The sequence below is a fragment of the Typopeltis vanoorti genome, chromosome 15 (assembly GCF_054136105.1).
Source record: "Typopeltis vanoorti isolate ZY-2024b chromosome 15, IOZ_Tvanoo_1.0, whole genome shotgun sequence".
Classification (NCBI taxonomy): domain Eukaryota; kingdom Metazoa; phylum Arthropoda; class Arachnida; order Uropygi; family Thelyphonidae; genus Typopeltis; species Typopeltis vanoorti.
In genome coordinates this window covers 120,964,416-120,985,889 of record NC_143563.1, presented here as the reverse complement: position 1 = coordinate 120,985,889, position 21,474 = coordinate 120,964,416, and the positions used below count along the sequence as shown (strand labels likewise).

The 21,474-nt window shown below is 36.9% G+C and overlaps 1 protein-coding gene across 5 annotated transcripts in view; it reads left to right on the top strand.

The window, feature by feature from the left end:
* LOC150099108 (protein disulfide-isomerase A5) overlaps positions 1–21,474 on the top strand; it is a 953,872-nt gene that overhangs the window by 219,712 nt on the left and 712,686 nt on the right. For all 5 annotated transcript variants that reach the window (XR_016549469.1, XM_090404751.1, XM_090404750.1 and 2 more), the window contains exon 8: positions 19,075–19,142. Coding sequence is in view for 4 of the 5 variants with exons in the window: in XM_090404751.1 (XP_090260877.1) it covers positions 19,075–19,142 (68 nt within the window). In the remaining variant the exon portion in view is untranslated. The remainder of the gene's footprint in view (positions 1–19,074; positions 19,143–21,474) is intronic.

The window sequence follows — 21,474 nt, the reverse complement described above, 5'->3', positions numbered from 1 at the left end:
TAAACAGATGTGACGGCTTATGTCTATCCCCTTTATGGGAGATAGTACTTTACAAATCAGCTGATCTTTCCTAAATTTTTATTGTATTGATTTTTTTAAAATTTATTTTTATTTTTATTATTTTTTTAGGAAATTTATTGACCTTTTTGGTTATCTTACACCAGCTACTTAGGTGGCGCTATTTGGAATTGTCGGTTATTGTTTAATTTGAGCTTAATATGTACCGAAGATGCCTGTGACACACAGGCGAAAATTATACTATTAAATAATCTTTGTACATGTTTTTTCCGTTATTAATTTTATATATATATATACATGTTAAAGATAACTAGCAATTTTATAAACTTGGTTTTAATCCTTTTTCCCAAGTAAGCAAACAAGCAGGTAAGTCAAGTTTTTGCCTGAATATATATACAGTCATACCCCGACTTATGTGAATCCGGAGTTACGCGGTTTCTTATATGTACGTGTATTCCCATCCTGCTTCACGCCTCACCACTAGTCGTATCTTTCAGGTGCCGGCTGCATTCGCCTGTGTCGCACATGCTGTGAACAAGCACTGACATGTTTCACGCGGTCTCCATTCATACACGATTTTTATAGTCTACAAACCTTGCGATTCTTTAATGTTATGTTCTTGATAAAAATTTTATCACATAAAAAATAATAATGTCATCCAAAAGAAGCGAGTCCGATTCTTCTACTGCTAGCAAGAAAAGAAAAACATTGACTTTGGAAACAAAACTCAACATTATTAAGGATTTTGAAGGCGGAATGAAAATTTGTGAGCTAGCAAAGAAGTTCGATATACAGGAATCCACAGTAAGAACAATCATAAAAGAAAGGTTTACAGATTTTGGAGGACATAGATTCTAACGAGGAACGAATTATAGCCACAAGGCAAGGAATAAAAAAATCATTAGCTTGCTATGAAGAAATTTTGCATGACAAGAAAAAGACGTTATGTTGTCAGACAAATCTATTAGATTTTATGAAACCATCGACATCGAAATAACTTTCTTTTTTTATGTACGAAAAACTACAATTATGATTATATTTCTTAAAAAATATAGGTGTTTTTGTAAACCCAATTGGATGTGTTTGTATATATAAATTACATGCAAAATTATAACCCGAGTTATGCGAATTCGACTTAGGTCCTTTTTGTTGGTCCCACCTACCACATAACTTTGGGGTTTTACTGTATATATTTTATGACTGTAGATCTGTGTGTGGTCATAGGGCCAATTTGCCTGTTCTAAGTGATGAAAAACCCAAGATTCTGGATGGAAAATTCCTCTACCTCCGCATGAGATTGGCTAACTCACCTTTAGTTGAAAGAGACCAGATAAAGGTTCCTCACTTCATAGATGGGAATCAACCCAGGTCTTTCCAACCAAAGGGCTTCATCTATACAGACTGAGCTACACAGACTCTGAAAGCTCATATAAAAGAGCATAGATATACTTAACGTGATCAACAGTGATGAATACCCTGGATTAGAGATAGTTGTTGGCAGTTTACCACTTGGTTATACTATAAATTAAAGATACCAAGAAATTATATACTTGGTTTAATCCTTTATCCAAGTGTTAGCAAATTAAGTTTGTGCCTGAAATATAATAAGGACTGGTGCAACTTGTGTATAGAAGTTGTCCCATAATTTGCATTATGGGATACTTGCCTTAGTATCCCATAATGCACATATCCTTATGGTTATGTATAATGATATGCATTATGGGAAGGACCACTACACAGACTGGTTTCAATATGTTGAGGTCTCATCAGTGAGAGCCAGACCCAGAGGTGATACTAAGGTTGTATATAACCAAGTATATAATTTCTTAGTATCTTTAATTTATAGTATAACCAAGTGGAAAAACTGTCAATGACTATCTCCAATTCAGAGTATTTTAATAATAAGGTGTGACACCTTTTGCTACTCATATATGAAAATATGACTTTGACATTACTTCAACCTAGGAAATGGGTGAAGAAAAAATGGCGGATCGTGTGTTAGTGTTTAGTGTCGTGTATTATTGATGATGAATTATGAATTGGTTTGATATGTTTTTAGCGATTTATATTTATGCTTATTCATTAGTAATAGTAGTTAATTGCTTGCTACCATAAACAGTCACTTTATTTTCCATAATGCTTTATCCAGGTAAGTCATTTGTAATTACAAGGGAGATTCGCTAGGCCTACAGCCGCTAGTATCGCCTTTGTTTGTTTCTTATAGTGACATTTTATTGCTGGTAGACACCTATGAGTGTCTACGGGATTTGCTAGTGGACCCTCAAAAGTCCACAGGATTATCTTTACCTGCTCGGGACACCCCGAATGTGTCTCAGACGTAGCCGCTGAAGATCATTTAGAATCGGTGCCTTCTACTTCTTCAGACTTTGTAGAAGTGTGCGCACGCAAAAAGCGAAAAACATCAGATGAACCGCACAATGACAATAGTGAAATGGAACAGGATTCTCAGGGTTCAGACGCCGCTATTTCTCCCAAAGAAAAGGTGCCTCCGATCATCCTTAGAGAAAAGCATTAGTGGGCAGATTTAAGATCGACAATGTCCAATTTGCATATGGGCTTCATTAAGGCCAAAAACATGGATGAAGGCATAAAGAACCAGCCAGCAACAGTGACAGACTATAGAAGGTTGTCCAAAGAACTGGACGACAGAGACATCCAGTATCATACCTTTGCGCTCAGCTCCGAAAAAAAACTTAAAAGTAGTCCTTCGTGGTGTCTGTGAAGACATTGACACAGCAGAAATAGCTGCTGACCTAAATTCTCAGGATCTTCCCCCAGTCAAAGTGAGCAGAATGTACAAAGCTGACAAGACTCCCATGCCATTGGTCCTTGTTGAGATTCATAAAATATACAAGGATATTTACAACTTAAAAACAGTCTGTGGTCTCATCGTCACACTGGAACCACTCCCTAAAAGATCATCTTCTGGGCAGTGCCACAGGTGCCAGAAGTTTGGCCATGCCCAGAATCTATGCAGAGTGGAATATGGATGTTTAAAATGTGGAGACAGCCACCCAACCAATACCTGCACAAAGCCGAGGATTACCTCGGCCAAATGTGCCAACTGCAGTGGCCCTCATCCCGCGAACTACAAAGGATGTACTCAGCAGCCAAAGAACAGACGGATGGAGGCAATCAATCAGCCCTCCTCCTTCAGCACAAGAACACCAGAGGCCCAGACATCAAAACCGGAGACTCAGCGGCCACAGTCGGAGACCTCCAATAATAGAGACACCCGAAAGCAAACAAGAAGCTATGCTGATGTGACCCGTACAACTAGACCAAATCCAGAACAAAATCAACTAACAGCACCTAAAAACCTAACAGCTGTTATTACGGCCTCACTAGCAAACATGCTACAAAATTTCAGCCTATCAAACCCTACTGAAACTTCCACTAAAAGATTTCTTCGTGAAACACAGGTCATCCTCACAGCTCTCATAAATGAATAGTAACAAACTCATTCCAGCATCTCTTCAGATAGTTGCGTGGAATGCAAATGGCCTCAAAAACAAAATTCTGGAACTCCAACACTTCACATCTAGGTATCAACCAGATGTTATTTTAATCAGTGAAGCTCATTTAAAACCCTCAGACAATCCTACAATAAGGGGCTATCACCTATACAGAAATGACAGACTACTCTACAGAGTTGGCGGCACTGCCATCTTTATAAAAAACTACATTAAGCACCACTCTGTGAGCATTCCTTCAACCACTAACCTTGAGATCACAGGAGCGGAAGTAGTCACCAGCTCCACTGGCAAACTGAAAATCTACTCAGCTTACAACCCTCCCCAAAAATCTCTACTTCACTCTGATCTAAATGCCATCTTATGCACCAGAGAGCCCACCATTATTGCCGGGGATCTGAATTCCAAGCATCCTGCGTGGAATTGTACAACCACAAACAAGAATGGTTGCATCCTTTACAATTACTTAGGATCAAGCAACGCTGTTGTGGCAGGCCCACCGAAACAACTCATCTCAGTACGTTCGGCACTGCTGACATCCTGGATATAGCTATCCTTCAGGATATTAAACTTCAATTCAGCATCATATCTATGGATGAACTATCATCCGATCACAATCCAATTCTACTACAGCTGGGAAATCAAGAATACCTATGTCCTCCTTCTCACTCCTACATTACATGGGAAAGACTGTCAGCAGCACACTGAAGGATTATATTGGACCTGTTCCTCACATACGCACAAAAGAAGAAGTAGAAACTGCAGTTACAAATCTCACAACAAATTAATTCTGCTATAAAGGTAGCTTCCTCCTACAAATCTTCCCGCAAGCCAGATCGTTTGCCTGGAGACATCATGTACTTGATCAGAGACAAAAACAGAGCTAGGAAAAGATACCGTAACACGTGTGCACCACAAGATAAAATAAATCTAAACAGATTAAATGGGGCAGTAAGAGATGCACTCAGAGCCCATAGAGACCAAGTATGGGATGAAAAGTTATCCTCCATTTCTTCTACTGATCACTCCATCTGGAGAATACTGAAAAATATCAAAAACAAAGACAGATCCCTTCCCCCAATATTCTCTGACCAGGGTCTTGCTCACACAGATGTAGACAAAGCAGAAGTTATAGCACGCAACTTAGAGGAGCAATGCAGGCCTTCGTATGGAGACTTTGACTTTGACCACATATATAAGATTCACAGCAAGGTCAGACACTCACTCAAGCTTCCTATCTCCAGCACTGACCATATTGCACCAACATCACCTGCTGAGTTATATGACATTATTAAAAAATTAAAGAACAAAAAAGCTCCTGGGCCAGACGGAATTACTAATCGGGTGATTAAACTTCTGCCCCGAAAAGCAGTAGTGCACCTAACCAGTATAATAAATGCAATTTTAAGATTTCACTATTTTCTTTCCACCTGGAAACTGGCTGACATAATTCCTATACATAAGCCAGGCAAAGACCCACACCTACTGCAAAATTATTGTCCAATCAGTCTTATCTCAAATCTGGGTAAGGTTGCAGAGAAGGTCATCCTCTGATGACTCCAAACCTCAGTAAATGACCTAAACATCCTCCCTAAAGAACAGTTCGGTTTCAGTCAACACCATAGTACTACCCAGCAAATCCACAGAATTGTGGAATACATCACCACCAGCTACAACTGGCACCAGTGCACAGGCGCTGTTTTCCTAGACTTATCCAAAGCATTTGACAAAATCTGGCATTTTGGACTCCTGCACAAACTTATCTCAGCCGGTACCTCACTAAAAATGGTTCACTTAATCCATTCATATCTTCAGAATAGATCAATGCAAGTAAAAATCAATGGTTCTACATCCTCCCAGCGCCACATCTTTGCTGGAATGCCGCAGGGATCTCTACTGGCTCCATTGCTGTTCTCTATATACATGTCAGACATCCCGCACAATCCGATGACTTCCATTTTGGCCCTGTATGCGGACGATACGGCAATACTAACCAGATCTCTCAGACCCCATTTCATTACCAGAAAGCTTCAAGAAAACCTTCTAAAGCTGGAGGGTTGGTTCTCCAAGTGGAGATTGGAAGTCAACCCCCAGAAAAGCTCAGCTGTTCTTTTCTCAAAAAGGCCAATGTCTCCTGCAGGAGATGTATTACTATTCAATACTAAAATTCCCTGGCAGACAGAAACAAATTACCTGGGTGTAATTCTCAACAAAAAGTTATCTTTCAACCAACACATCAAATCTGCGTGCACAAAGGCATCTAAAGCCATAGCTCAGATCTATCTGCTAATTAATAGAAATAGCAAGCTCAGCAACAGAATCAAATTGCAACTATACCAGATGACGATTCGTCCTATAATCACCTGTGCCTCTCCGGCCTGGAGCCACACCTCTAATGCTAACATTATCAAAATACAGCGAGTGCAGAATAAGTGCTTGAGAATGATTCTGAACGCCCCGTGGTATGTTAGAAACAATCAACTCCACAGAGACACAAATATTCCCTATATTTTCTCTTTTCTACAATCCTTAGCATCCAAGTTTTTCCTAAAGACGTCCACACATCCTAACAATTTGGTTCAGCAAGCTGCAGCATACGATCCAAGGGACATATTCAAATATAGAAGACCAAAAGCTATATTAGCCTCCTTTAGTGATGCATAATCTCCATGCCCATTCAGGGCGAGCAATCTGCTCATAAATTTTACCTTCACTGTAACCACAACAGATAGCGGGCAATATGAAAAGCATCTTGCTTCACCCCTAAAGACATAAATGTCAATTGTCAATTAGTGTTACATTTATAAACAAAATGTAACAAATTAGATCTCTTCATGAATGCCACTTTACTGTTCCTATTTCTCTAATTCTGTCATCTGTTCATGAAAATAATTTCTCTTCACTATTTCTTCAAACTTGAAATAGAGTAACTATTTAATATCTTATTTTATTTGTATTCATCTTGCTAAGATTCCTTTTTGGATCATCTAATTATACATACCAACTATCAGTTTTAAAAAGAAAACTACCTATGATCTCTTTCTACTGTTAATTATCCTTCTGCTTCCTCAGTGAGCATGCACACTTGTTCTACTAAGGGGAAAGTGAGGTCAGTAAGGCCTGACATCTTGTTGTCATTAGCAAAATGAGAAAGCCTTATAATGAACAACAGATATTGTTGTACACTTAACAGTTATGAATTAGAATAAAGAAATTATTACAGCAATCAGCTCTGTGGTAAGCAATTAATCTCAAATACTTTACATTTTAAAAAAAATAAATATCAGTATCTTCTTTCTTTTAAGGTTATGTGATGTTCAGCATTCATAGTGAAGAATTTATGGAACCAACACAAGTGTTAGAGTAATTACTTTACATAGGGGAAATTAGAAAAGATGAACACATATGCCACGTTAAATACCTCCACTATGGTAAAACAGGCCTGTTAGACCATGCACTCCAAACATGTCACAGAACTGACTGGAAAGGCACCAACCCCTACACTGCACCAAAACCTGGTTGGAAAGAAAATTCAAAGAAGTCTCTGAAATGCTGAAACATTGCACAAATCTGAACAAGAATGATGGATTAATTATTCCAAGAATTTCGAGGACCCATCTTCAACCTGTATAACATCCAGAACAACCTTAAACAGAAGAAAATCTTAATATGAGAGTGCTTCATAAGTTGTTTAATGTAGTTCTTTTTTTTTTCTTTTCCACCAGAGATCAGGCTAGGGTAAACGATTAACCAACATTTAGATTCATCTTACTTATCTATAGCGTAGTGTCATGTATCCTGCAGATATGTATGTTTTCCTGATGATGACTCAATATAGAGGTCAAAACGTTGAATGTTACATTCTTAATGATAAGTAAAGTAATTATTCTAACATGTGTGTTGTATCTCCATAAATTCTTTACTGGAAATATCAATATCTTATTGGCCACATCACAAGTGCTGATCACACACACATGGTTGTGAAATTTTTACAAAAGCATGTTGCCATTTTTTCCCTCTCACGACATTAGTGTCGCACGTGAGTGTAGCAGTTTTGACCTGTGATTATGAAAGTGTTTTTAATTAGTGTATAGAGTGGCTTTTCGTTGCAAATTGTGGTGCATTTTTTTCAGTTTGGATACAGGTGTCCTTCAGTGTGGTGGTGTTGAAATTTTTTTGTTGTTTATATTGTGTTTTGCTACTTGTTGTTGTACTACTTCAGCTTCTAAAGATGGTGTCCATAAAGATACATATGTCACAGGCATGGAAGGCTTCTGTACGAAAGTCTGGCTTTGTGTTGGATTTCTTGCAATGGATGTGCTGCAGAAACTGCTACATGTATGCACCGAAAAATGTGAAAGATCTGTGAACTATTTGAGTAAGCAAGAAAAAGGAAAGCGTTAATGTATGTGAAAAGTGTGTGGATATATTAGAGTGATTAGAAATGGGAGCAAATATTGGGACAATAGTAGAGGAGCTTCAGCAGGAGTTAATGAAACATCAGGAAGAGGATGTTAATCAGCTAAAGGAGAGATTGGCTGATGATAAGGAGAAGGAGAAAGTTAATATTATAAAGAAAGAATCAAAGAATAGTCGTATATCAGTGTATGGGGACTCAATCATTAGAGATGCAATTACTAATAAAGTGCACAAAACATGCTTTCCTGGTGCAACAATAAAGCAAATAACTGGTGCGTTGCAGAAAAGCAAATATCGGGCGTCAAAATAAGTGGTAGTCGTGTGCACAAATAACTTAGTTGGGGAGAAGAAGAATGTTGATAGGAGCTTGAGGAAGTTGATGCAGCAGGTAAAGAAGAATAGCATTGTTGGAAAGTCGAAGGTGTGTTGCCCAGATATGATAACAGTGGATTGAGAAGGAGAGCAGAGATAATGAATAGTAAGATGACTGAGTTGTGTGTGAGGCACAGTGGATTTAATTTGAAAATCTGTGGAGTGAATTTGAAGGATAGTTCAAATGGTATAAAGCTGATGGATTACATTTGAATGGGTTTGGTGTTGGGCACTTAGAAAGGCTAATGTTTTCTGAAAAGTTACAGAGTCAAAAAGTTAAAGTAGCCAATGATCATAGTCTACCTGTGAAACAGGATAGCACAAATCAACAGATTGTACAGCAGGAGGAAGATGGATATGAGGTTGAAGATGTGGTTGCAGCAGCACAGGGTGAGGAAATGAATAAAGGTGAGGATGAGACAGGTAAGAATGGAAATCACAGTCAGGATCAGGGAAATGGGAATGGTCAAACTGAAGAGAGAGGTGTAGTATAGCAGTTAGAATAGAGAAAGTTAGGGCTGGTAGGATGGCCTCAAACACACAGCAAATGTCATGCTTATACACAAATGTAAGGAGTATTCGAAACAAGAGAGCTGAGTTGTGGCACTAATTGAGATGGAAGGCCAAAAGTAACTGGAATAAGTGAAACTTAGTTGTCTGAGGAGGATGTGATGTCGGGAATAGAATTAGAAGGATATATAATTTTCCAGAAGGACAGAGATGTGAAAAGAGGAGGAGGAGTGCTGTTAATGATTGCAGAGGAATTATGTCTGCAAAGTGTGGAAATTGATATGACATGCACAGATTTTGAATCTGTGTGGCTCAAAATTGAAATAAACAGGTCAGTATATCTGATTGGATGCTGTTATAGGCCTGGGAATGTAGAGAATACTGATTGGAAAATGTTTAGGCAAATTAGTTGGGCATGTAAAAAGAAAGTGATCCTGATTGGAGACTTTAATTACAAGAATATAGACTGGAAGGAGGAGATAGTGTATGGGAACAAAGAGAGCGAGTTTGTGGAATTTCTGAGAGATAAGTATCTTAAGCAGCATATGATTGAAACAAGTAGAGGCTTGAATGTTTTGCATTTGGTGATAACTCCACAAGATATAGTTGTTAATGAGGCGTTGACACTCCCGCCAGTTGGTGAGAGTGATCATGAGGTACTTGTTTGGGAAGTGAAGAAACAAAAAAAACGTCACTGCCAAAAATGGATACATGTGGAAGTATAAAGCAGGTGATTATAGGAAGCTCTGTAGTCAGTTAGCATCAGTATGTTGGTAGATGAGCTGAGCAGAAAAATGTTGACAGTGCATGGAAACTCATAAGTTCGTATCTCACAAAAGCAATGCATGACTGCATACCGAGGATTAAGCAAGTAAATAGAGTAAGAGTGAAATGGATGAACAGCGAAAATAAGCAATTTGTGATCTGTGCTGGAAAAGAAAATATTATGGAGGAGGTACAAGACAGTTGGTGGTGATCAGATCCATGAAGAGTATAAGGTGCAGGCTAGAAAGGTGATGAGCATGGTAAAGAAAGAAAAGGTGCAGTATGAGAGGAGATTGGCTGCTCCAGCCAAGGTTAACTCAAAAGTATTTTTCCGCTACATGGCAAGCAAGAGGAAGAATAATTATGGCAGACTAACATTGGTGGATAGTCACAGCAGCACACTAACAGCTGCAAAGGATATAGTGGAATTATTGAACGAGCACTTTATCAGCATATATCATACTGGTGTAAATGATCCGGTACAATATATAGAAGAGAGGCAAATCATAGGAGAATTGGAAGTGAAAGAAACAGAGGTGTATCAGATGTTGGTTGGGTTAGATATGAATAAGGCTGTGGGAATGGATGACATATCACCATGTATTCTTAAGGAATGTGCACCACAGTTGGTTATTCCCTTGGCCTGGTTATTTACATGATAGTCTTGCATTGGGTAGGGTTCCTAATGAGTGGAAAGAGGTTAAAATTGTACCACTCCATGAGCACGGTTCTAAGACAGAAGTCTCTAACTATAGGCCCGTCTGCATAACTACAGTTGTGGTCAAGGTGTTAGAGAGATTGGTATGGAATAGGAATACAGAACTGAATTGATGAAGGTCAGCATGGATTTGTGAAGGGTAGGTCCTGTTTCAGTAATTTACTTGCATTTTATGATAAGGTAATGAGTGTGTTAGATAAGGGAGAATCATATACAGTGATATTCTTCATCATCATCATCAACAAATTCCTGCCATGTACCCTCAAGGGGTGTACAGAATATGACAGTACTACATGAAAAAATTATATCATTACTAACTTTCTATCTACAATTTTCCTCCAAATCAGTCTGTTACTTGTCAAGACTCCAACATTATCAGATCTTATATTTCTATCGTCTAAGGCACTTTGTACCGTATCAATCCACCTATATCTTGGTCTTCCTCTGGGTCGTTTTCCTGCCAACCTGGTAGAGAACATTTGTTTTGCTAATCTTTCCTCTCCCATTCTATTTAAGTGACCATACCAACTGAGATTAGCTCTGCTAACACATTCCTGGATGCTGACAATGTCAAGTTCTTTCCTAATATCCTCATTTTTAATATGATATTGCCATTGATGCCATCTGTTCATGCCTCTAATCTTTCTCAGAACTCTCATATCTGTGGTCTCTAGTCTTTGGTCAAGTGTTTTACTTCTGACCCAGCTCTCAGATCCATAAGTTAAAACTGGTTTGAACACTGTCTTGTATACAGCTAATTTAGTGTTCTGACTAATTTCTCTCTTATTCCATATGAATTTATTCAGTTGACTTCCCACCATACCAGCTTTGCTGATTCTGTTGTCTATTTCTATATTTAATTTACCATCTTCAGTAAAAATTGTGCCTAAGTAGCTGATATGTTTTACTTGTTCCACAGGTTCTCCATTCACAACACAGTTGATATTTTCAATGATTCTAACTATTTTCATTGTCTTTGTCTTTTTATTGCTGACCTTCATACCATATCTATTACAACAGCTATTCAATTTAGTCAGAGAATCTTGCAGACTTGTAGCGGATTTATTTAGAAGTATAACATCATCCGCATAAAGCAAAGAGCTGACATTAACATCTCCAATTTTGATATCATGTTTAATACCACTTTCCTTCATAATGTGATCCATATAGATAATGAATAACAGAGGGGATAATGTACATCCTTGTCTCACACCAGATTTAACATAAAACCATCTTCCTGTACTTCCTTCAATTCTAACTGCTGACTTAAACTCAAATAAAGGCTTAGTATTGCTTGATATAATGCCCCATTGACATCATATAACTGCAGTGTATTGAATAGCTTCTCTCTTGGCACCTTGTCATATGCCTTTTCCAATTCGACAAAACTTAAATACAGATCTTTCTTATATTCCCATGCTTTCTCGACTATTTGTCGTAAAGTGAAGATCTGATCCTGACAGCCTCTATTTGGCCTGAATCCAGCTTGTTCTTCACCAAGCTTTTCTTCTACAATTCTTCTCAATCGTTTCTCAAGTATACATGCATAGATCTTGCCATGAACACTCAGTAGGGAAATACCTCTGTAATTCTCACATTCAGTTTTATTTCCCTTTTTATATATGGGTACTATGAGAGCTCTACTCCAATCATCGGGAATTCGTCCCTCTGTCCAGGCTTTCTGAACTATGCAGTGCAGCCACTATAAGACTCTTATACCACCATACTTCAGCATTTCTGGTCAAATATCGTCTACTCCTGCTGCCTTTCCACATTTCAAGCCTTTGATGACTTTTTCTACTTGAAGTATGGATATGTATTCCTGATTGCATGGCTGGTCAGTGTTTTTTATCACTGTGCTGTCATCACTGCTTGTTTCATTTAGCACTTTGTCAAAGTAATTACTCCATACTTCAAGGATATCCTTTTCTCCTGTTTTCATGTCACCTTTATCATCTCTAACTCCTTTTACAGCACTCTTTCCTCCATTCCTAAGCTTCTTCAACAACCTCCAGAATATTTTGCCACCTTCTTGATATTTATTTTCTATATTCTTGCCAAAGTCCTCCTATGACTTTTGTTTAACCTGTTTTACACACTGTTTAGCTTTCTTGCATTTGCCTCTGTATTCTCTAAGAGCACAAGCTGACTTATTTGCCAGGAACTTTTGATATGCTTTCTTCTTTTCCTTCACTGCTTTTTAACTTCCTGTGTCCACCATGGAGTTCTGATTTTTCTATCCTTGCATACAACCTCCATACATGCCTCTTTGGCTGAATCAATCAATGTTTTCTTCAGAGTTTGCCACTGAATCTCCAAAGTTTGATTGCTGTTCTCAAACTCTTTCATTTTCTTTTCAATAATCTTTCTGCATTTTAATCTACAGTTCACATCTGAGAGCTGCTCAACTTTTATTCGCTTTAAAACTTTCTTAGATGTCATTCTTTTCAATATGAAATTCAATTTTATCCTGCTCAAGACTAAATAGTGATCACTTCCAATTTCAACTCCTCTGTACACTCTGGTGTCCTGCACCAGGGAGAAAACATCGCTATCAACAATAACATAGTCAATGAGACTTTCCTTATTCCTAGCCTCTTCTCTCCATGTGAATTTGTGCACATTTTTATGTTGGAACATGGTGTTAGTAATAACCAGTCCATGTCCTGAGCAGAAATCCAACAGATATTTACCATTATTATTAGCTTTGCTCTTTTCTCCAAATTTTCCCAAAATATTTTTGTATGTCTCACAATCATTTCCTACTCTGCTATTTAGATCCTCAACAAGGACCAACTTTTCCTTTTTCATTGTGTCAGTTGCTTTTTCTAAAGCGTCAAAAAATTCCTCCACTTCTACCTTAGTAGAACCCTCTGTGGGACCATAGGCACAAATAAGTCTCATTGTCCAGTTACCCATTCTCATATTTGCCCACGTTACTCTACTTGAGACTGCCTGCCATTCAAGAAGATTAGCCTCGTATTTTGTGTTGAATACTATGGCTACTCCTTCTTTTCCTTGATTGTCATTGCCTGAATATAACATTTTGTATTTATTGCTCAGAAAGATCTCGCCAGTTTTGGTCTTTTTTGTTTCAGTCACCCCTATTATGTCGATCTGGTACTTATCTAATTCCTCAGCTAGCTCCATTTCTTTGCTATTCAGGCTTCTTACATTGATAGTACCGATCTTTAACTCTGGTGATGTTGAGTTGGGGTTTGTTCCAGTAGATGACTTTTCGCTGTTCGCCCTGGTTCCCTGGCGAAAACAACAGGGGCCTTGTTTAACCGGGTGATGCCCCAGCCGGCATGAAATTTTGTCATGTTGTACCATCATTTTTTATTTTGGTTTAACCAATAAGAATACAATTTGGTCGGCTAAATCCCAAATTGCCAGCCCATCCTCGTTCGTTCAGTATCAAAGTAGATACCCAACAGGGTGCACCACGAGAACGTGAGGATTGGACATTAGGTCAGAAGCCCTGGTCGGTTCTCCGCATTCCTTGAAAGGCTATGTGGAGGTCTCCTCTCAGTTATACAGCTTTGACCCTTAAGCACCCCAGTAATATTCTTAGACTTTGTAAAAGCCTTTGATAGATTACCTCATGATAAGTTGGTGTACAACCTGCAGAGGATGGGAATAAACCGTATATTTGTTTGGTGGATCAGAAATTGGCTCTCTGAACGATACCAGCAGGTTGTGTATGATGGCGCAGTGTCTCAAAAAAGAAGGTTAACCAGTGGCATGCCCTAGGGTATCACAGAAACATAGTTTTTAAATTTTGACTCTAACAGTGAATAAGTTTTTACCTGCTTGTGTGGAGGAAAGTGAATGAAGAGTTGAACACTGCTAATGATAATAACTATGTAAAAGTCATAAGGTCTAAACCATATGTTATTGAAAAGTGACAGGAGTTTATCTGCAGGATAAGTGTACTCAGGGGTCAACAAACCAAATAAACCTGTCTTTTTTTTTTTTTTTTTTTTTTTTTTTTTGTCATGTTTTATGGTGTGGTTATATTAGGGAGTAAAACATGACACACATATATAAAAATATCTATTTTAGATATTTAATGCTGTTTAACTTGTTTTTAAACACTATATCATGTAGACTGATTGGGGATCTTCAGTTATTAGCTGATGATGCAAAGTTGGGAAGAATTATAAGTAGCACTGCTGATGCTGAATCCTTCAGGAATATTTGAAGAGACTTTTTACTTGGACAAAAGAGTGGTGTTGTAGTTGTAATATCAATAAGTGCAAGGTGTTGCATTTTGGAGCGCAGAAATATAAGGCTGTGTATTATATCGATGGTGCCTTACTGCAGGAAGTGGATGAGATTAGAGATTTGGGAGTGATAGTTGACAGTAGACTGAAGTTTACATTGCGTATTGTTAGTGTTGCACATTGTAGTGCTGCTATGATAAGAAATACTCTGACATGCAAGGATAAGGAAGTGGTTGTGCCTGGTGGTGAGCTATAAGGGGCTCGCACGAGCCCTTTGTTAAATTTTTCTCAAATTTGCGAGACTCTTGTTCTTCTTGTTTAATAATCTTGTAGAACTAGAAAATACCACCTCGGAATGTATACATACTACTATAATTGCTACTTTAAATTCATATGGATTTTCTGATAACTATATAAAAAATCATTTCATTGCATTTTGTTCTGATGAAGTTAGTGTAATGTTAAGAAACAAATCAGGTGTTGCAATCAAACTTCTACAAAAATTTTTCCCAACGTTGTGATTTGGCATTGCGTTCATCGTTTACACCTAGCATTAGATGATTCGATAAAAAACATTAAAGAAATAAATCATTTTGAAATATTTATGGATAAATTATATGCTTTTTATCATCAATCACCAAAAAATCTACGAGAATTAAATATGATTGCAAAAGACCCTGGTATCGAAATTTAAAGATCGGCCGTGTGTTTAGACCCGATGGGCAGCTTGCAGTTTACAAACGGCTCTTGCTTTGTGGAGAAATTAGCCAGCTTTATGCAAGCATTTTGCATCGAACAATAAATATAAGGGCGTTTTAAACCAACTTCTGAATTTGGAATTTTTTAAAGATCTAGCATTAATGATTGATATCCTACAAGAATTATCATATCTATTAGAAGCTCTACAAAGTTGCAATATAAGTATTATAAGGGCAAAGTTAGGCTTTTTTTTTTTTTTTTTTGCTTGACGATGGGAGCCCTTTGTTAAAATTTCCATAGCTTATCACTGGTTATGCCACTGTATAAGACACTGGTCAGACCACACTTTTACTATTATGCTCAAATCAGGTCACCTGGTTTTCAATATGATTTAGAGACATTAGAGAGAGGGACTAAGATAATATCAGGAGTTTGGTAAACTAGTTATGGAGAGAGGTTGAAGATATATGGATTGCAGAGTTTGGTGGATAGGAGGAAGAGAGGTGATATGATAGAGATATTTAAGTTAGTGAGCAGATTTTATCAGATTAATCCAGGGTGGATTATAAAAAGAGTAGAAGGTGAGAGGGTAAGAACTAGAGGTCATTCCTGGAAATTATGTAAATGTGTCATTGAGGAGGGTGTGAGGAGTAGATTTTTACATGGAAAATTGTCAGTGAATGGAATGCATTACCAGAATGTGTTGTTAATGCAAGGAGTGTTAAGGACTTTAAGTTTCTATATGATAAATATGTTGTCAGTTGAATGAACCTCCTGCGATGAGTAATAATAAGAAAACTCACTATAGATAAGAATGTATAATAAATACTGACTTTTAGTTTTTATTTTACTAACAATCTTTATTGCTCATGTATAACATTCATTAACATTTCAGAGCAACTTCTGTGCATACTTCAGGGAAAGTTGGATATCACAGAAACATAGTTTTTAAAATTTGATTCTAACAGTGAATAAGATTTTACCTGCTTGTGTGGAGGAAAGTGAATGAAGAGTTGAACACTGCTAATGATAATAACTATGTAAAAGTCATAAGGTCTAAACCATATGTTATTGAAAAGTGACAGGAGTTTATCTGCAGGATAAGCGTACTCAGGGGTCAACAAACCAAATAAACCTCTCTTTTTTTTTTTGCCATGTTTTGTGGTGTGGTTATATTAGGGAGTAAAACATGACACACATATATAAAAATATCTATTTTAGATATTTACTGCTTGGTTGGCCGTGTGGTTAGCATATCTGCTCTTCAACCAGCGAGCTGCATGTTTGAATTCTGCTGTAGACCTGGATCATTCTCCATTGTGAGACCATCACTCTGCTTGGGCATGAAGTGGCTTGTAAAAGTTCCCTGTTTTGTTTCGGGAGATTTCTCAACTATATAAATACTAATAAAATTCCTTAGAGCACTGAAATCCCAGTGCCCTACAAACCAATCACGATGGCATTTATAATAATCATTGTAATGTGTCTTGCAGCTTTGTTTATAGTGTCTTCTGCTAACTTGAACCTTTGCATATTTAGTGTCTGGTTAATTTTTATGTCACCTGCCAAGATTTTTCTGCCATCCTTCCAAACACTTTTTGTTTTATTACTATTAACTTCCCAGACCTCTTTTGATTATGCAGCACTGTGATATTTTCTTTAATTCGTAATTTTTTTACAGCTGATTTTTGAGTGATTCAGTCTTTTAAAGTAAATAGATCACTGATATGGGATCCTATGCTGACACTGCTTTTAATATTTGTAAGTTGGTCTTTACATGCCATTCATAGTATTATAGGGATTTATATAGCATTATAGGCTGTGGTAAAGCAGGGTTATACATGCCAGTATGGTTACTTCTTAAATGTAGGTCCCAATATTTACTTCAACATACTATATCTGTTCTAATGGTTAAACCTTCCTTTTTATTATTATTATCCAGGCTTCCATGGAGTCAAAAGACTCATTATGGGAGGTCATTTTTAGGAAATACAAAGTTTATCATACCACTCCTTGAACCCATTGACTGTTCCCACTCCAACCACTCTCTCAGGTAATGCATTCCAAGGTTCAACCACCCTCCACACAAAGAAACCAAGTGGTCTTCATATCAAAAATTTTCTTGTCAAACAAGGTGAGGGAAATTTAGTTTGGCATTGCATTCTGTTCCTGTAACCTAATCATTTCATAAATAGCTTTAATGAAATATGTGCACTAGACATGTTTAAATAACTTTCACAGCTTACACATCTTTCAGAAATTGTATAGAAATTGTAAATTGTATTAAAAAATTCCAATGTATTTCATTCAATGCTATGTGGAAGAACATAGCATTGAATCTTCAGGAAGACAGAAGATACTATGGTCAGGAAGAACATAGTATCTTCAGGAAGACAGACCATTAACTACATTCAAAACATTAATCACAATGATGAGTCATAATGTGTATATTAGCTTGTGTCTCATGACAGCTGAAGTATATGACATTACACTATTAGAGCCCAAAGGAACAGTTGTAGACAAAATTGTGTAGATAAAATCTACGCACCTTTCTACAGCTGCACAATCTGTGCAACTTTCTACAGTTCCTAATCATTTTATGGTTATATGAAATTCATAAGACACTTTATCAGTATCAAAGGTAGTGATGTTACATGTGTAAGCCATGAAAGTTATTTCAATATGCCTTGCCACTTCATGGAGCTAATAAGAGGTCTATTACATGTTAGGAACTCAGCTTTGTCTTTAGGGAATATTGTAACAATACCATTTGAATGTGAATGAGGAGGAAATTTTTGTAATATTGGACCGATGCATCAGAGCTGCATTTCTCAAACTTTTCCCACAACGGAACACTTTACAAATGCTGAAATTTTAATGTAATACCTTGGTTATAGTCGAGTGTTATTGGTCTTGTATTCAATGTAAAGCTAAGCGCACACTCTCGCTGAAGCAGGCTGCATCGCATCACAAAAATGCGACAGCGCACACTACAATGTGCCAGGCTGCAGCGCATCGCAATTGACCTTGCTTGTCACATCATGTTTCCTAGAATAGATACCTCCTTACTTCACTTGTGCTTGGAAGCATTGTAACCGTGGGTAGCTGAGTCAAGCCAGCGCGTGCTGGCCTTAATAGCACGATCCACACACAAAGTGAGGAGCGACTGATTTTCAAACATGTTTGAACTTGTTGCAGCATTTAAAACCATTCCAAGCTCATATCAATTTTGATAATTTTTCACAGAACACTTATTCACTCCACAGAACATCAGTGTTCTGCGGAACATAGTTTGGGAAACCCTTCATTAGAGGTTATTTGGTCAACATATAGTACATTAATGCTATGGATAGGAGAACATGGTTTAAAAATGGTCTTAATGGAATGAGAAAGCTCATGTATCCATCCTTTGGATACATGAGCTTTGGTCTTAATGGAATGAGAAAGCTCATGTATCCATCCTAATTCAGAATCAATTAGTGTAGATAGTGAGCTGTTTTATTCTTTCTGTTAGGTTGATAGAAAAATTAGCTTTAGCTACTGTTTTCACTGTCAATTACTACTGCTCCTATATAGTATGCTCATGTACTATACCTTCAATTATTTGCATTTCACTTATTTCTCATCTACCTTACTTTTTGACTTTTGGCCAATCTAGGACTTTTCAACAAATCATATAACCGTATTATGGTTATATGAAATTCATAATTAGGCACTTTTAATAGGATCAAAGGTGAAGTTATGGATTTATGTTTTCTCTTATTTCACTCAACCATTAATATTAGTTAACTGAACACAACTGGTTTTACAGTTGAAGGTCATTTTAATTTTTATGGTAATTTGATTTTTATAGGGTGTGGCTTTTGTAAACGTTTAAAACCAGAGTATGCCTCAGCAGCTACAGAACTGAAAGGACATTCAGTAAGTACTTTGTCTTTATAATAAATTTATTTTGTATTTGCCAACCTGGTTGACCAAATGAATAGCATCTCATCTCTCCAACCAATAGACCATGGGTTTAATCTTGCTTCCAGCGTGAATATTTGTAACTGTTTTTAAGTGGTAATCAATGGTGGAAACAACACCAAACAGGGTAAAACATTAATAAGTTAAAAATTAATTACATACATTATATTTTTTATTAAATATCTTAATTGAGAAATAGAACAGTAGAAATTTAAATAAAGTGGAAATCACTTATATATGCAGTTGCATGTATATTGGATTTAAAACTATGACATTATTTGGGACCTTAAAAAAATTATATGTATATGTTATGGTTAAAGTGAATAATTAGAATTAATCACTTTAACCGGTTAAAGTGAATAATTAGAATTAATCACTTTAACCGGTTAAAGTGAATAATTAGAATTTATCACTTTAACCGGTTAAAGTGAATAATTAGAATTAATCACTTTAACCGGTTAAAGTGAATAATTCCTAGAGGAGTCTGGTAAATGTAATAAAAACATGTTTATAGGTTTTATATATACAGGTTTTCATTCTCAACAGAAATTATAACAGGTTAGGTTAGTTTATAATGAAAAAAGTAAGGAAAGTATTTCTTTTGCACTCAATGAAATCAGAAATCATTATAAACTAACCTAACCTAACCTTTATCGGTTGGAAATCATTATAAACTAACCTAAATAATGAAAAAGTCAGGAAAGTACTTCTTTTGCACTCAATGAAATCAGAAATCATTATAAAACTAAGCTAACCTAAACTAACCTGGATGTCGCATGTCGAACCAGAGTGTAGTCATAGTTTGTCGTAGGCAGATTAATGGGGATGAAAGATAAACGTTGTTGTGGGCCGAGCTTAATGATTTCGGGCAGATAAATGGTCATGTGGTCTTCTGCACTTAATTCACCCACGTTTTCACTTAGATTTTCAGCTTTATATGTGGCCTTCATTCCAATATTACGCAGTGCAGATGCTGGTAAATGATAGTCTGTACAGCACTTGTTGTTACGCCTGATGCCATACTTGACTGATAAAATAGCTGTCAGCATTGGCCGTTCCATCTTGTTTCTTAATTTAGTTTTAACTACATTCATGGAACTAAAAATTCGTTCAATTTCCGCATTAGAATTTGGCAGTATTAATAAACTTATTGCACACTGAGCAATTTTTTTAAATGGATTCATTCCAGATGCATCTTTATGTTCTCGTACTTCAGTCCAGAATAGCTTAGTGTTTTCTATATTTGTCCATTTATTTAAGTGGATAGTATTGTACTGGTATTCAGCAGCAGCAACATCTTTTTCTGTTTTCAGCATTATTTCTAAGATAGGAGTAACAGGTTCTTTTATATGTTTTAGGGTATGGTCAACAGAAAAAGAAGACATCATTCTTAAAATATTCAAGTTTTCAGGCAACCTTTGCTTAAGCTGTTTGAAGAGACCAAGAAGAAACTGTCTTGCTCTACTTCTAAGATTTCGCTCATCATTTTGTGTTATTTTCTTTTGTATCATCAACTCTGAAATTTTTCTTTCAAATCTGTAACTAAGATTTGGATTGGGATCCAAATAATCATCAATCTCTGACTCTAGAGGGTCGACTGTGGATGATGGTAGCACTAACATATTAGCAATAGAGCGAATCAAATGAGAAAAGTCTTCAAATAATCTCATCTTATCTGGACTGTTAGATTCGAAAATTTGTTAACTTGCTGAACTTGAACTAGAACAGGATCCAAAAATAAAAGGTACAACAGATTCCTTTCATCTTTGTACATCTCCTGCAAAATTTGAGCTTTGTAACATTTCTCAGTCACACTCATGACTTCGAAGTGAGTTTTTAATTCTAACCACTGGCTGAGAATTCTGTCTACTGCAGGTTCAATGGAGAGCCACCTTGTTGCACAATTGCTTATAATTTTCAGAGGAACATCATTTTCGTTGATAATTTGATGCAGCTGTTTGTATACTGCTTGTCTTGAAGAAGAATGTAAAAACCACTTATATGTTTCAGTAACTAAAAATTCTAATTTTCTTGCGAGAGATTCTGCACAAGTGTGAGACACTGTCAGTTATAATGAATGGCATACACATCTAATTAAAATTAAGGAGGGAATATATGCCTTCAGTTATTCATAAACGCCATTATTGACACCATCCATAACACTGGCATTGTCTGTACCAATTGCAATGAGATTTTTAATGTTCAGTTTCTTGGTCAAGAGCCCTTTTTTCAGTGCAGCCACAATGCCACTAGCATCACACTTTTCTAGAACCACCATGCTCAGAAA